This window comes from Myotis myotis, unplaced genomic scaffold, assembly GCF_014108235.1.
Source record: "Myotis myotis isolate mMyoMyo1 unplaced genomic scaffold, mMyoMyo1.p scaffold_m19_p_6, whole genome shotgun sequence".
NCBI classification, from domain to species: domain Eukaryota; kingdom Metazoa; phylum Chordata; class Mammalia; order Chiroptera; family Vespertilionidae; genus Myotis; species Myotis myotis.
In genome coordinates, this window is record NW_023416368.1 from 56,445,425 (window position 1) to 56,463,726 (window position 18,302).

Genomic DNA, 18,302 nt, shown 5'->3' on the forward strand with positions numbered 1-18,302 from the left:
TCTCAGAGAATTATAAATAATAAAATTATAACATCCATTAAAAATGGTTAATCTCAAGTGAATAAATTTTTAATGTTCAAGACAAATGATAAGCTCAATGCCAACAGAGTCAAATTACTCTGGAAAGCTTCAAATCTAAAATGTTTATTAAGGAAATATAAAGCAAAAACAATATGAGCAATAAAAAATTCCAAAGAAAGAAGTTTTATTTTGTGTAAAAAATTCAAATATTACTCTTTTAAAACACTTTTATTTTTACAGGTATTGCCTAGCTACAGAAAGTCTAACAAGCAAGATATTATGAGAACCAAAGTAAAAAATGAATAAAAGGTAAGTTCAGAAAAATAACAGGCTGAAATATCTTAAAAGAAAACATTTGCTTTTAACAGGCAGAACAACATAATAATGAAAACGTTAAAAAAAAAAAAAGCTTCCATAAATAACATATATAAATACTAGAGGCCGGGTGCACCACCTGCTGTGCCCTCTCACAGTCTGGGACCCCTCGGGGTGACCACCTGCTGGCTTAGGCCTGCTCCCCGGGGGACTGGGCCTAAGATGGCAATCAGACATCCCTCTGGCAGCCTGCAGCCCTCGGGGGATGTCCACTTGCCAGCGGGGAGAAGACCTAAGCTGCAGTCAGACATCCTTAGCGCTGCTGAGGAGGCGGGAGAGGCTCCCACCACCACCACTGTAATGGCAGCCATCAGCCTGGCTTGTGGCTGAGCAGAGCTCCCCCATGTGGAGGTACACTGACCACCAGGGGGGCAGCTCCTGCATTGAGCATCTGCCCCCTGGTAGTCAGTGTGTGTGTCAGAGTGACCAGTCATTCCCAGTCTTTCTGCTGTTAGGGTCAGTTTGCATATTACCCTTTTATTATATAGGATAGAGGCCTGGTGCATGGGTGGGGGCTGGCTGGTTTTCCCTGAAGGGTGTCCCGGATCAGGGTGGGGTTCCCGCTTGGGTGCCTGGCCAGCCTGGGTGAGGGGCTGATGGCTGTTTGCAGCTGGTCACACCCCCTTCAGGGTGGGGGTCCCCACTGGGGTGCCTGGCCAGCCTGGATGAGAGGCTGATGGCTGTTTCCAGGCTGCCTGTACTCCCTTTAGGGTGGGGGTCCCCACTGGGGTGCCTGGCCAGTCTGGGTGAGGGGCTGAGGGCCATTTTTAGGCTGGCCGGTACTGAAGCTCCCAGCCTCTCCCTTTTTTCTCTTTTTTTTAATTCTGGGATTTACCTTCTATAATTGAAACATTTCTGTTGTCACTGGTGCTCCCAGCTCTGAGGCCATAGCCGGCTGAAAGCAGGTATCTGTGGTTTGTTTAGCTTCTATAATTAAAACTTAGTTGCTTTCAGTGGAGCTCAGAGCTGGGCCGGGGCAGGCAGGGAACCTTGGCTTCCTCCATCACTGGAGCAAGCAAGCCTCATGTTCACTTCAGCTGCGTGGCTGCCGGCCGCCATCTTGGTTGGCAGTTAATTTGCATATCACCCTGATTAGCCAATGGGAAGCGTAGCAGAGGTACGGTTAATTACCCTTTTTGTCTTTTATTAGATAGGATTTTAGTCCTATAATGTTTTGAAACATTGCAGGTGCTATCATCATACATAATCATCTTATTTATAAACTGATCAACAGCTTATAAGAATACTTGAGACTGGTATAATATGGAAACTCACAAGTCGAAGAGTTACTCTCATTCTGCACACCAGGTGGAAAAGAAACAGAAATAAAGAACTATATAACATTAAATAAAGACGTTCAGAAAGATAAAAGTGAAAATGTTACATATAAACATCTGGAATGCAGAGCGAAGTCCATAAGACACCATGACTATGTTAAAAAGAATTGGGCTCTTATTCTATTGCTGCCCCAAGGTGTGAGATGGCAGGTTTCTTAAGTTCTTTGAACCTCTATTTCTTCACTTCTAAAACTGTTAGTAAAATAGTAACATGCACCATTGCTGTGAGGATTAAGGTGGTGTAAAGAAGTTTCTACCTAATACAGAACCTGGCAGGGGTGTTTACAGGGCTGTACTTTAAAGGAGCAAAAGAAAGCATTCCAAGTGACTTCCTCATTAAGATTACTTACTGCAGCGCTTTTTCCTGGAAAGTTGAAAAAGGCATCAGGACCATACTTCTGAGGCACGTGCTTTAACACAGAGAGCAACTTCCCAGCATGTGGAGGCTATGAAAATAATCACCAGTTCATTAACCATATTATGTACCATCAAACAAAAATACTTACTTTTCATATAGTCATACTTCAATACACCCAAGAATAACCAAATAATGCTATAAGCTAAAAAGCATAAAATAACCAGAGAAAGGTTATTTTCAACTATCTTAAATAAGTAACAAACAAACTCTATGCCATCTTTTTGAAATACTATAAGATGTATGAGGTATTTAGTAAATATGAGCCAATATCATTTGACACCTAAAACTCTTCTCCACACTGCAACAAAATGATCTCTTAAAATTACCAAGTAAATCAACCCACCACCCACCCCTCTGTAAAACACTTTTTAATTTCACATATAAATAATGCTTACTGGTTCTATCTTTAAGGGCATGTTAAAAATAAAATATTTTAACCTTATAACCACAGTAGGAATTGTTAAGCCATTCAATAAAGAAGGTGTCTGAGGCAGAAGAACATGTCCAGGGTCACACAGGTAGTAAGTGAAGAGGATGGGATCAGAACTCAGTCTGACTCCAGAGTCTATGCTTTTAACCACTACAATTTTACCTTGATATTATTCTTTCCTGTAGCTTCCTATTGCCTTTAAAATAAAGACCAAAACCCCTAACATGGCCTACAAGATACTTTATCTACCTCTACCTACATTGTTAGCCTCATTTTGCATTTCAACTTTCTCTTCTCTGCACTCCATCCACAATGCCTTCTCTGTCATAACAGGGCCTGAGCACAAGCTATTCCTTGTGCTAAAAATGTTCTCACTAAGCCTATTTCCCTGCCCTATAACTAAACAAAACGTACCCATCCGTTAGAGTTTATCTTCATGGTGACTTCCTCAGGGCAGTCTTCCCTAACCTCTGAGACTAAATCAAATCTCCCTATAATATTTCATTCTACATATACCTCACTATATAGCACGTATAATATAAGTTGTGACATTACATTTATTTGATTAATGCCTCTTTGACCCACAATCTCCTCTGATGCATTAAACAACCAACAGTTAAAGTGAAAAACCTCACTTACATTTACAAGAAAAAGCAAAGGTCAATCAGATATACATTATCATTTTAATCAGTTTACAAGCAAATGAGATAAAGTGTAGTACAGTCCTCTTTGTTAAAAGCTCAAAACCATGTCCTACTATAAGTGAAATCACTGGCTCCCCTTCATCGTATTTGGTTGCTGCTCTAAGTTATTACTAACTGTCCAAAGAGTTCGGCAGTATTTTATCTAAACGCTGGGTGGAAAGCTTGACTTTTAAGTGATCAAGAAATTTCCCATCAACCACATTCCTTATTATAAAAGTCTAATAACAAGTAACCACAATCACACCCATTTTTTAAAATAAATTCAAAATGAAATAACAAAAATTAACTCTGCATCTGAAATAAAAAATACAGTATTATAGGATTTCCATATAGAGAAGTCATTCTTCAAAATTCCCTGTTCTATAAACCAATCAACAAAAATACACCAGCACTTTCACCGGCCAGTGTGGGTCAATGGTTGAGCATGGACCCATGAACCAAGAGGTAACTGGTTCGGTTCCGGTCAGGGCACATGGGAGGGTTGCAAGCTCAATCCCCAGCAGGGGGTGTGCAAGAGGCAGCAGATTGATGATGTTTCTCTCATTGATGTTTCTATCTCTCTATCCCTCTCCCTTCCTCTCTCTAAAAAAATCAATAAAAGCATATTAAAAAAAAAAAAAAAGATAAGCACTTTCCTTCCCAGACACTGCTGAGAGATTATACAATGGGAAAGCCCTTCAGAAAATAATTTGGTGTTCACGTTGCAAGAGTTTTTAAAAATGTTCGTGCCCACTGATACACAATTTCTATATGTAAAAACATTAAAGCAACTATTAAAATATGCTAAGGCCGGCCAATGTGGCTCAGTGGTTGAATGTCAACCTATAAACCAGGAGGTCCTGGTTAGATTCCTTGCCAGGGTACATGGCCAGGTTACTGGCTCAATCCACAGTATGGGGTGTGCAGTAGGCAGCCAATCAATGATTCTCTCTCATCAATACAAATATATTTTAAAATAAAATAAAATATGCTAAAGATTCCCAATGATTTAAAAGAAAACATGGACATAATGAGATAAAAACAGAAGATATTAAAAGGAACCAATGCCCTGGCCGGTTTGGTTCAGTGGATAGAGCGTCAGCCTGCAAACTGAAAGGTCCCAGATTCAATTCCAGTCAAAGGCACAGGCCCGAGTTGTGGGTTCAATCCCCAGTGGGAGGCTTGCAGGAGACAGCCGATCAATGATTCCCTCTCATCATTGATGTTTCTGTCTCTCCCTCTTCCTTCATCTCTGAAATCAGTAAAAATATATTTTTTTTAAAAAAAGAACCAAATTTACAGAAATAAAAAATATCTGAAATCTGAAATTTACAGAAAAAATAATCTGAAATTTTTAATGGATGAAATAAACACAGTACAGAAGATAAGTTACCTTAAAATATAGCAATAAAGCAATCTAAAATGAAGCACAAAGAGAAAAGATTGGGAAAAAAGTGAAAAGATCTCAGTGACTGTGGGAGACTCAACAGAGCTACATGTGCCTGGGCAATGTGGCTCAGTGATTGAGCATTGACCTATGGACCAGGATGTCACTATTTGATTTCTGGGCAGGTCACATGCATGGGTTGCAGGCTCAGTCCCCAGTAGGGGGCATGCAGGAGGCAGCTAATCGATAATTCTCTCTCATCATTGATGTTTCTTTCTTTCTCTCCCTCTCTATGAATTAATTTTCTTAAATTAAAGGGAGGGAGAGAGAGAGAGAGAGAGAGAGAGAGAGAGAGAGAGAGAGAGAGAACAAGCATGCTACATGTAATTGGAGTCCCAGAAGAAGGGGAGAAGGGACCAAAAATTTTTGAATAAATAATAAGCACAATATTTCCAAATTTGATGAAAATTATAGTATAACCCACAGATTCAAGAACTTTAACAAGGATAAACACAAGGTAAACCATATAAAGAAACAAAAATTGCTGAAAATTAGTGATAACATCTTAAAAGTAGCCAGAGAACTAGAGTTTGATACAAATAAACTAAACAGTCTAACCATTTTAATACAACAGAGTACATAGAGCACAAATTTAAATACACTTAAACAGAGCTAGATTAAGGATTAGCTAGCAGCTGCTGTGAACAACAATCTCTAAAGGGCACTAAAGTAAGCCTAGAAATGCAATCAAAATGGAGAAAATATTTGCTAGTATTCTAAGGGAGAAATAACTAAGTAATAGAAAGAAACAGTTTGATAAGGCAGCTAGAGTTCAAAATAAATTGACCACCACACCATCCACTAAGTTGCATCTAAGGAGGTGGATCCAATTACCTGAAAAGGTGTTTTGTTTTTTTGTTCATTGAGTGGGTCATTCATATGTAAGGGCCACAGGTATACTACTCAGATCAACAGAAAAAGAATTTGGGTGCTGCAACCTAAAACTTTTATTTTTTTTTGTCCTTACCTTTTTCATCAAAAAAAAAAAAATGTTGGCTATATAGTGAAGAATAGCAATGTGAAGAAGGACCAATTTATTGCCTAAAACACTCAGTTCCCTTAATCCACATCTGTGTCAAGTCATGGCAAAGCATCTGTATAGATCTAAATGCTATTTTAGTTGATCCCTTTTCTTCAATTTGACATCTAACCCCTCTGTATACTTCCAAATATCAAAGAGTACTTAGGTTTATTTTACCCATTGTCCTTTATCTCCTTGAAGTTTACTGAAGAATAGCTTTAGTTCTCGAACTGTCAAATTATAGCTAGCCAGCACTCCCAACATGTCAACTAAAAGATCTGGAAACAAAGAAAACAATAAAATAATTAAGCTACTTATATTTCTTGAAGGATTAAAATATACTGTGATTAAGAGTTCAGACACTAGAGTTCCAGTTACATGTTAGATGCTCAAGTATTTCTTAAATAAATATCCTATATAATAAAAGAGTAATATGAAAATTGAACGGCGGAACGACTGGTCACTATGACGCGCACTGACCACCAGGGGGCAGATGCTCAACACAGGAGCTGCCCCCTGGTGGTCAGTGCACTCTCACAGGGGGAGCACTGCTCAGCCAGAAGCCGGGCTAATGGCTGGCAAGCGCAGCAGCGGCAGCGGGAGCCTCTCCGGTGGGGAGTGGGCCTAAGCCAGTGGTCGGCAAACTGAGGCCCCTTGAGTGTGGCTCTTCCACAAAATACCACATGCAGGCGCGCATGTACAGTGCGATTGAAACTTCATGGCCACACTCAAGGGGCCAAAGAGCCACCATGTGGCTCGCGAGCCGCAGTTTGCCAACCACTGGCCTAAGCCATCAGTCAGACATCCCCCATGGGCTCCCACACTATGAAAGGGCACAGGCCAGGCTGAGGGACAACCGCCCCCTCGAGTGCATAAATTACCTCAAGTTACTAAACAAGAAAAATACAGTACTTAAAAATCAACCTTTATTTCTTCACATCCATTGTACCATAGAAAAAAACATACCTGCTATCATACTATCGACTTTTTCAATTTTCCCAAGCACTTTTTCAACAAGGCCTACTTCAGTGCAGACTTGAAGATTTCGTATGCTCTTCTTCAGAATGGCTGTAAACATGCTCCAAACTTCTGCTTGGCAAGTAATGTCACATTTTTCTAGTAGGTCCACCATGCAGATGATACTCTCACCTTCTTGGATAATGAAATTCATTTCCAAATCAAACTGCCCACCTACCAACTTCCAAAAGAAAAAAAAATTACAAGCATTAGTACTTCTTCATTCAATGTACCTGGAGCATGCTCCTACGCTTTAGCTTGGCAATTACTATCTGTACACATTCTTCTCTAGGTCCTACAACATTAAAATGGTCTTTGTTAAACACACACACAGCTATAAAAATCTCAAAGAAATCTTCAAGTTAACATAACACAAAGTCAAGCAAGACTTGGAATATAAAAATGCAAATATTTTTTTCAACAAAAACAAACATGAGGTGTCAGGTAAATCACTACCTACTGCCCTGCTATGAATAAAGATCTAACTTAGCTCTATAACTGCTTCTAATTCAATATTTCAGTTATGAATTATAAATTTTGTGAAATACTCACAGCAACCTAAAAGTCCTTCACTACCTATCAAAGGTATGAGTTCACAGCAAAAGTGGAAAACTAAAAATGGCTCAGAGCAAACACAAAAGTCAAAGTTTATATTTGTCAAATCCACGGTTTACTATACATATACATTTTGATGCCTCTCCTTCCCTGTCAATCATCAGGATAACTTTAGTCACACACCCAAAGTCAGAAATCAAGAAAATTTATTTCATTAACTTGACTATCAGAAAATCCATCCAGAGAAAACTGTACTGACCTATCCCACCTTGCCATCTCACCCATAGCCGCCTCCCACAAACAGAAGGTTTTTTAAATTTTAACAAATCCCAATTGTTTAAAAGAATTAAAATGCTTCTGCAATTACTTTTGCAAAGCTATCCTTTTTTAGAATTTTAAATTTACATTACTGGTATTTGTAGTTTTCAACATACAGATTATGGTTATATGTTATTAATAGTCTTGAAATTCTGCAGGCCAGAGTTACCTATGTGAAATCAAGGTACATGATTAAACAAAGATTTAGTATCAGGATGCAGAACTAGCCTTTTAAAGTAGATTTTTAAAATATCACCTATACATACTCCTGTACTTCTGAACACTTCTTAGTTTTTCATTATGCATTCCTAAACCCAAAAGGTGGACAAGAATTAGGAGAAAGTGAACTTCACAAAACAAAAGCCAATCGCTTATAACAAACATAACCAAATAGATATTACTCCAGGAAAGCAAGAAAAGTTCAGAATTAGGAAATCAATTAAATCTCCTTGCAACCAGAGATCAATATGTGTCCCAGGTTCTGCCAAAGATACACACTGGCAGGAGAAAGAAAAACCAGAAAAATGAACAACATAACACAGTATCTGCATGCAGGGAGATAAGAATTCCTAGCGAGCAGAATGGTAAAGGCATTTGGTCCTTCTACGAGATTTTAGTGTACAATTCTTGCATCATCAGTAAGAAGAACTGTAAGGAGATGACAGCTGGGTTTCTGCTAAAAGAGCCCCTTGGTGTGATTGGGCCAATTCATCTAGCTGTGGTCCTGGTTATGAAGTATACATGCTCAATTCCCTAGTCCACCCAAAAATTCTGTAGCTACACAAGAACTCTAAAATAGACTTTTTGGGGGGTTTTGTGAAAATGATTTGCTTGTTTTGTCTTTTTCTAGTCTAAAATAATTTCAAAGGCTCAAAAAGTTGTAAAATAGGATAGTTCCTGTACACCATTTACTCAGCTTGCCCTAATGTGAATATCTGTATATATAAAAGCCTAATATGCAAAGTATCCCCTTGGGAGTTCGACCAGGAGACCAGGAGTTCGATCACTCGCTGACGTGTGCTGACCACCAGAGGGCGGCGTGGAACAAAGAAAGGCCCCGGCAGCCAATAGGGACCCTACCCATTCACGAATTTCATGCACTGATCCTCTAGTATCATATAATCATAGTAGCATCATTAGAACCAGGAAATTCACATTGACACAATACCATTAACAAATATTACTCAAATGTTGCCACTTGTCATACTGATGTCCTTTTTCTGACCCAAGATCAGCATCCCCTTATTCTTCTCCAAACTGAGACAGTGGCACAGGCATTCTCTGACTTCATGATTTTGACACTATGGAGGCATATTTGCCAGGTATTTTATAGACTGTCTTATCTACATTGTTTCCTTCATGTTTAAATTCAGGTTATGCATTTTTGGTACCTGATGGTACCTGATGTCAATATGTCTCACAATTGGTGATGTTAGCTTGAATCAATTTGTTTAAGGTGGTGTCTATCAGATTTTTCCACTTTAAAAGCACTTGTGGGAAATACTTTCAAACTATACAAATATTTTGTTTCTCATCAAACTTTTAAGAATCCACTGATGAATCTCATCTGCGACTGCTATTACTAAATGGACATTTGCTAAATGGTGATTTTATAGTTCCATCATACTTCCTACATATAAATAGAAAAAGACTTCCTTTAATAATAAAATGCATCAATCACACCTGAAAAGCCAGCATCATGCTCAAAAAGGGAAACTGGAATGATTCTCATGAAAGTTAGAAACAAGACGAGGATACAGTATCTTCACTATCATTTGATATTATTCTAAAGATACAGAAGTCACATTTAGTCAAAAGGCAGCAGTGGAGGATTTGAAATTACAATTATTTTCAGATTATATAATCTATATCTAGAGAAACAAAGAGCTTCAACTGAAAAATTACTATAAATTAGAAAATATTTGGTAATGAAACTACTGATTCAGTTAATGATATGGATCAATCTCAAAAGATGTATCTGTAGAACATTTCAGTAATGTTTGAATAAAAAACTTCATTTTAGCATTTTTTGAATAGAAAAAAGAAGAAACAATCCCCCAAAGAAAACATAAGGTAACTAAGAGGCTCAGTGCACGAATTCGTGCATGGGTGGGTCCCTCGGCCTGGCCAGCTGTGGGGAGGGACCACAGGAGGTTGGCCAGCCACGGGAGGTTGGCCGTGGTAGCGCACTGACCACCAGGGGGCAGCTCCTCCGTTGAGCATCTGCCCCCTGGTGGTCAGTGCATCGTCACAGTGACCGGTCGACCAGTCATTCGGTCGACAGGTCGTAACAGTCACTTAGGCTTTTATATATATAGATGGTTAGTAAAGTTGTGTATAACTACATAAGGGAATATAATGCAGCCATTGAAAAGAATGAAGCAGCTCCATCTGATATGAAAAAATATCTAAAATACATTATGTGAGCCCTAGCTGGTTTGGGTCAGTGGATAGAGCGTTGGCCTGCAGACTGAAGGGTCCCAGGTTCAATTCCAGTCAAGGGCACATGCCTGGGTTGTGAGCTCAGTCCCTAGTAGGGGACGTGCAGGAGGCAACCAATCAATGATTCTTTCTCATCATTGATGTTTTTAACTCTCCCTTCCTCTCTGAAATCAATAAAAATATGTATTTTTAAAAATAAAATACATTACGTGAGAAAATGAAAGTGGAAAAGTGTGAATAGCAGGCTACTATATGAGCATAAAACATACAGACAGACACATACCTAAGAATGATACACAAGAAACTAGTGCTTGTCTCTGAAAAGATAATTTTTAGGAAAGAGGGCAAAGGGAGAGTTCTTAGTATATATACTTTGGGACATTCTTCACAGAGAACTAAATATCTCCAAGTTGCAACTAACTTAAGAGACCTTACCTTCACCATAATATTACTTACATCAATCTTTCATTTTGATATGTTTATTACATCATTAACCACCCTTCCAAGAAGCTATAAAATAATTTTTGCAAGTAATTTCCAAAAAAAGACAACCCAAATATTTTATCAGCTTTTAAATTGAGTTGATATTGTGAAAGCAACATTGAGACAGGTGTTTTAAATATTCATCCATTGCTTTAAATATTATAAAATATGTCTTTCAAGGAGAAAATTGATGGCAGAAATTGCTGCACACAAATGTGTGGCATATTTGATATACTATATGCACGCATATCTATTATACCTAAAAACATACAGAGTCTACAGTATGTCATGTTAACCCTTTCTAATAGTTATTGGAAACTGATCAACCTTCAAAACACAAATCTGTTTCCAATGACAGGGATCATAATCTAAGTCCAGGCACTGGCTAGTTATTATCTGAGCTGTAGCAATGGCTCTGCACTACAAAATGTAATCTTCCCAAATGTCACAGTAAGTTATGAATATCTGAGCAGCCTAATGCACTTTACTAGCCATGAAATGTGAAAATGTAATCTTATTACCTTTTTTATGGTTGTATTTTTTTGAATAATGTAGCCTGGAAACTGATGTATAGTCTTTTTCTGCATTTTAGCATGATTTGGTCTCCTTTGCTATATAGAACATTTTTCAAAACTCTCTATTTCAACACGTTTTAGTCTTGGCCTGAACTTCATAAACAATTTTTATAGCAACCTTCAGGGTGGCATAGCGTGCTTTCTATAGGTTATAGTTTAACGTACAAGATTACAGAAATTTTAAAGCATATTAATCAAAGAATTCAAATAAACCTTCACAACTTTTGTATTAAGAACTTTAATTGGGCATGATGATTATCTTCTTACCAATGGTTATATTAATGAAGTGATCTAAGATGAAATTAGTAATTAAACCTAAGTCATTTGTCTTTTCAGAAAAGCAAGAAATACATATAAACCAAAAATAATATTCTCTTCAAAAGATATATGCAACTAAAAAGTCTGTAACACATAGAAAATTCTAATACTTCAAAGTGAAGCCAAGTTTTCCCTGAAAATGTGCTAAATTTTTCCTGAAAAATGTGGCAAGAGTAAGGTATAATAGAAAAAAATGGACAGACTACAATCACAGCCTATGCTCCTAATTAGATATCTTGTAACAATCACTTTTTTCTCTGGACCTGTCCATTCACTTTGCAAAATGAACTAAGAGTAAGCTTCTTTTGTTTATCTGCATCCTTCAAAAATGTATTTACTTTTTAAAAGTGCTGATCTCAAGGTATCCAATTTATCTCTATGAATCCATTCCTAAGAGAAAGTGACCCTATACACATTTACAGGCACTAGAAACTTACTAATAGGGAGGAGCTGAGGGAAAATTACAATGCCGTGGCATGGTCTATAATGTCTCCCCACTGACATTTTCTTTTTCCCTAATGAGTTTCTAATTCGGTACATGAGATCCAGACAAAAGATCTCACCTCCCAGCTTTACCTCAAGTTTCCAGTGATTGTGACCAAACTCTGACCAAGGAGGACAGTAATATGTAAAACTTCTGGGTATGTATAACTCTTAAAAGAAAGGTAACATGACTTCTCTTTGCAACTTTCCTTCTCCTTACAGAATGTGCTGAAACAATGGCAAGAGTTAGAGAAACATACTGGAATTTATATTATAACTTTCCTCTTAAAATAACAGAGCAGAAAGATCTATGGATCCCAGTGATCCTAGAACTGTCTCAGTAGCTCTGGACCATTTAACTACCCAAATTTTCACCTGAAAGGGCAAATACATTTCTATCTTGTTTACACCACTGTCATTAGGGCCTCTCTATCATATCCAGCTTAAAACCTATATCCTGACTAATATATATGCTAAGGCCATTAGCTGCATTTTCTCAGAAATTGAAACATTTATATATTTATAACTATCTCAAGTGACATATCCCCATTCCCACCTCTCATACTATATCAGGTGTTAGTTAACTAAGCAACAGTATCTATTTTGGCCTAATTTTAAGAGATGGCAGTGTGCCCCGACAAGCTTAGAAATAGAAATAGCACATCGTGAATTTTACGCAACTCAATTTGTAGACTCCACATGTGAAAATGTAATGGCAGAGATTTACTATTCTATATAATAAAAGGCTAATATGCAAATTGTCCCCTCGACCAGGAGTTCTACTGGGAGTTCGACCAGGGGGTGGGGCGGCCGGCCAACAGCCCACGGCCCCTACCCCCAACTGGCCCGGCCCGATCGTCCCGATTGGGCAGGCCGGCTGGACCCCACCTGTACACAAATTCGTGCATCAGGCCTCTAGTATATAAATAATAAATGATAAAATACAGAATAGAGTAAGATTAGATGTCATAATTTCATTAGTGTACATGTCTTTTGAGATCATCCCTAACATTAAACATAATACAATAATACATTGCCTAGTCAGTTACTAGTAGAGAAGAAAGTTCAATATGCTGGCAACATAACCATCAGTCTTTACTTTATATCAACCCTTTCCAGAGAGACTTAACCAAAATAACCTACTCCTCCATCAACAACAGCTGAAAGAGGCTACTTAGGCTTACAAATGTGCCATTTAGTGTCCACAAAAGAAAGGATTCTCTGAATTAAAATAGAAAATGTGCAAAAATTTATTAAAATGTTTGATAAAATTCCAGTAAGAATTTAAATTTCCAACAAAAATGTACACACATATTCTTATATCTCAGACGTCCCTCCTCAGATAGGTTCACCTCATATGGCTTTCCCAATTACCCAAAGGTCTATTTTATACAACTCTAACATACACATATTTATGCATTATGTATTACAGTATTCTATAGAAAATACCTAAAGAATATGCAGCAGACTACTAGTGAAGTCTATTAGTGGAAGATAAAGCAGGAGGGATATCTCGGCTGTGAGGTCACCCCAGGGAAGTGATAGGTCCCAGCTCTACACCAGGCCCCTCAGCCTAAGGTTCTAGTGCCAGGAAAAATAGTCCCCATAACTCTGGCTGTAAAAGCCAGGGGGATTAAGGCTGAGGGAGACAAGGCTACTGAAGTCCCAGGCAGTTCCTCTTAAAGGGCCTGCACACAGACTTACTCCAACTCACTCCCTCTGAGTTCCAGTGCTGGGGCAGCAGCTCAAAAGGCACCAGGGACATACAGAGAGGAACTAACTTGTCTGGCATCAGGCAACAGTTGGAGGAGCAATGTACTCCCGACAGAGGTGCTTACAGAGGTCATTGTTCCTTTGCTGAGCCCTCCACACAGCCAGCAGGTAGGTGACATATTTGAGTCTCCATCAACCTGGCTAACACTGTTCACCCCATCCTGTGAATGCCCTGTCTTGAACCATAAATATATAGGTCAGATAATAAAGTTGCATCTTATTGGTCAAACCACATAATCAGGTTGTGTCTAATTGGTTAATATTTGGTACCAAAAATCCTTATACATAAGTATAGGCACCTGATTCTTTTAAAAGTCATTCTGGAACAAAACAGGTATGCAATTACTTTTTTTGTATGAATCAATCAAAATCATAACTTTTTTCAGACAGGAAAAATATATATTTTGATGTGCCACAGAATTTTAGTCATTAGTTTAAGTGTGCCATGAAATAAAAAGGTTGAAAATTGCTGCCAAAGATGAACAAATGAACCTTTACCTAAGTACCATACTTTACACAAAAATTAACTCAGTACAGATCACAGATTTAAATGTAAAACATAAAACTTTTTAGAAAACATACAAGAGAAAATCTTCAGGATTTAGGATTAGGTAAAGAGGGTTCTTAGACTTAACATCAAAAGCAAGACCAATAAACAGAAAAAAACTGATAAACTAGACATTATCAAAATTTTAAAATTTGCTCTCCAAAAGACCTGTTAAAGAGGATAAAGTAATAAGCTGCTGACTACAAGAATGTATTTGCAAACCACATATCTGACAAAAGAAAATACAATAAATCTCAAAATTCAACGGCAAGGAAACAAATCATTTAATTATAGAACAAACAAAAAAAAATCCAATGGTCAAAAGACAAGAACAGACATATCACTTAAGAGGATATAGAGATGACAAATAAGCACATGAAAAGATATTCAACATCATTAGCCATTAGAGAAATGCAAATTAAAACCACACTGAGATATTACACATCTATCAGAATAGCTAAAAAAAAAAAAAAAAAAGTGACAATACCAAACACTGGCAAGGAAGCAGAGAAATTGAATCATTCATACTTTGCTAATGGGAATGAAAGATGACACAGTCACTCTGGAAAACAGTTTTGCAGTGTTGGGTTTTTGTTTTGTTTCTTTATTCTTTATTGTTTAAAGTTTTACATATGTCTCCTTTTCCCCCCACTGACCTCTCCCCGCCCGCTCCCGCCCCGCAGCACATGCCCCCACCCCATTTTAAAAAGACTAAATATGCAACTACTATACCATCTACTAAATGCACTCCTGGTATTTCTCCCATAGAAATGAAAACATGTTCACACAAAAACCTATACAAAATGGTTTATAACAGCATTATTCATCATCGCCAAAAAAAAAAAAAAAAAAATGAAAACAACTCAGATGTCCTTCAACAGGTAAATGGTTAAGTTAACTGCTTTATTCATACCATGGAATATTACTCAACAATAAAAAGGAACTATTAGTATACACAACAATCTAGATGCATCTCCAGAGAAATGTTCCAAAATAAAACAAAAAGTCATATAGCACATGATTCCATTTATATAAAGTTCTTGAAATGACAAAATTACAGAACTGGAGAACAGACTGGAGGTCCCCAGGGTTAAGGGGAGGTGCAGGAGGAGGAAAATAGATGTGAATATAAAAGGTCAACAGCATGGATCCTTATGTGAATGAAAATTTTCTGTATCTTGGTTGTACTAATATCAATTTTGTGCTATAGTTTGTAAGATTTTCCTACTGAGGGAAACTGAGAAAAGGGTGCAAGGGATTTCTGTATTATTTCTTACAACTGCATATAAATCTACAAATATCTCAAAATAAAAAGTTTACTTTAGCCGAAACCGGTTTGGCTCAGTGGATGGAGCGTCGGCTTGCGGACTGAAAGGTCCCAGGTTCGATTCCGGTCAAGGGCATGTACCTGGGTTGCGGGCACATCCCCAGTGGGAGATGTGCAGGAGGCAGCTGATCGATGTTTCTCTCTCATCGATGTTTCTAACTCTCTCTCTCTCTCCCTTCCTCTCTGTAAAAAATCAATAAAATATATTTAAAAAAAAAAAAGTTTACTTTAAAAATACAAGTAACTGATGTGAGTTGTCACTTTGTTCATAGAATTAATTGCTCCACTAATAGAAAACTTTATTAACCTAGGTGAATTTCTCATTGGCAGGAAATAAAAGCCAAATTAAAGGGCAAGGAAAACCTCCTGAGCACAACTTCATCTAAAGACATACAAGTCCGAGTTTCTTTAATTCTGCCTTCTTCCCCACCCAAGCCAAAAAAAAAAAAAAAAAAAGTATATTTAATCACTTGCTCTGCACCTAAAAATAGGTTTGCCATATAATATACAAAAAAATGATTAAGCAAAGTTTATATCAAATGGAGTTTAACTATATATCCTATTGACTCAGATCAAACCCTTGCATTACAGAATATGCAAATTTGAACCTTCAAACAGGAAATGAAATTTTCTAAATCCATTACATAACTTCAGATTCATGTGTGCACTGAAGGCTAATAAATCATTTAAACCTTCATACACAGAACCTTTTTAAATTTGCATTTATCTACAGTAAATATTGCCATGTTCTTTAATAGCTTGCTAGTTCAATCTAGCAAACCAATGATTTACAGCAATGACATATTTTAAAAATCAGAAATCTATCACTGTGTGTCAACCAGTCAGAAGTCCACTGAACTTACATTACTCAGAATCAAAACATCCTATGATATGAAAGAGATAGCAAAATGTCCTGCATCCCATAATCGAATCAATTATTCTAGTATTTGAGTTTGAGTATGTTTACATATAACTGTTCATTAAATCACATACACTTTAAGAACCCTTTCACTTTAACAGCTTAGCTCTATTATGTTATCATTTCCTCATGTTCCGAGGTATTTTAAAATGCATTGTTAAATTTCACAATTTATAATATGAAGACTCTGCAAATCCTATTCTGAGGAATAGCAAAAATTAGACTATATCAAAGAAATATCTATATACTAACTTTTATGGACTTTTAGATCTTTATAATTTCATACCAATATTCTTTAATATCATATCAATTTTTATATGTAGAGAGATTTATCAGATATGAAAAAGAAATTGTGTTAACAACAGGAATAAACAGGAAACAATCTAAATGTCCACTGTAACAAACATCTGTTTTTGTCTGTACACTCCTTTCTTTAATGCCCCATTCCATTCCTAGCATTCTTCCAGCAATAAAGTCACAGTACCTCACACCCAAGCCATAGAAAGGACACTTAACTCAAGCCTGGCACATAGTGGTCACAGTGATTAACTCAGGGGTGAAAATGTAACCTAAATCAGACCAATAAATATCATTACAAAGATTGTTATTTTAATTGAGAGGTAAAAAAGAAAGGCTTTTGGCCTTCTGGGTCAAAAGCTGAACTGGTATGTAAACTGGTAGCTTATAGCAGACATCGTCCCTGATATGTGAGAGAAACCAATCTACATCACAAATGGAGAAAGATATTCTAGTGGCATCAACTTCCTACTTTCAGCACCTGGTTCCAGAGTATCCTGGTTCTCACAGTTTCATTCAATTATCTATTCTGGTCCTACAGCCCAATCAACCTTATCTTCAGCTAGTTTGATGTAAGTTCTATCTCTCAAAAACAAAGAAGTCCACACTAATTTCAAAACAGGGAATTAGCTGAACTGGGACACATCTGTACAACTGTATATAATGCAGCCATTTTTTAATAAAGTTTTTCAGTTGCATTCATACTTCTCTATCAACAACATAATGTATTACACCTAATGCCTTGTTTTTATTTAAAAAAAAAAATACTTTGTCAGTCTGGTCTGTTCCATGCTTCCATGTCTCCAAATCTCAGAGAGAAGGAAGGAGGGGGAGACAGGAAAACATTAGCCAAAGAACCTATACGCACATATGCATAACCCATGGATACAGACAATAGTGCTGTAGGCCTGGGGGTGGAGGGTGGCTGGTGCGGGGTGGATGGGGTCTAGGGGGGAGGAGGAAACATATTACGTAATAGTTTGAACAATAACTATAAATTTCAAAAAATAAAATAGTAAAAGCAAAAAATACTTTGTTATATTCCTATGCTACCTAAATAAAATTCATATACTGAATTTCATCAATTCTTAAAAAAAAAAACCACAAAAAAAAACCCTCAAAACCAGAATGTGTCTTACAATCAATGGCATCATAAACTGAAATTGGCAGGTCTTTTTCTTTTTTCTTTTTTTAAAATATATTTTATTGATTTTTCACAGAGAGGAAAGGAAAGGGACAGAGAGTCAGAAACATCGATGAGAGAGAAACATCGATCAGCTGCCCCCTGCACACCCCCCACTGGGGACGTGCCCGCAACCAAGGCACATGCCCTTGGCCGGAATCAAACTCGGGACCCTCCAGTCCGCAGGCCAATGCTCCATCTACTGAGCCAAACCGGTCAGGGCAGATCTTTTTCTTAATGCTGAATAAAATAATGGCAAAGGTACAACTGATAAATCTTAGATTTGATAAAATGCAATAGATAATAAGACTGATCAAGAAACAACAAAAAGCT

At 37.4% G+C, this 18,302-nt stretch overlaps 1 protein-coding gene across 6 annotated transcripts in view; it reads right to left on the reverse strand.

Annotated features, from left to right (window-relative positions):
* The window catches only part of LRBA (LPS responsive beige-like anchor protein), a 559,344-nt gene that overhangs the window by 505,377 nt on the left and 35,665 nt on the right, over positions 1–18,302 (reverse strand). For all 6 annotated transcript variants that reach the window (XM_036315411.1, XM_036315409.1, XM_036315413.1 and 3 more), the window contains 3 exons: positions 6,699–6,930; positions 5,910–6,010; positions 2,084–2,179 (listed from right to left, as the gene is read on the reverse strand). In XM_036315411.1, coding sequence (XP_036171304.1) covers positions 2,084–2,179; positions 5,910–6,010; positions 6,699–6,930 — 429 coding nt within the window. The remainder of the gene's footprint in view (positions 1–2,083; positions 2,180–5,909; positions 6,011–6,698; positions 6,931–18,302) is intronic.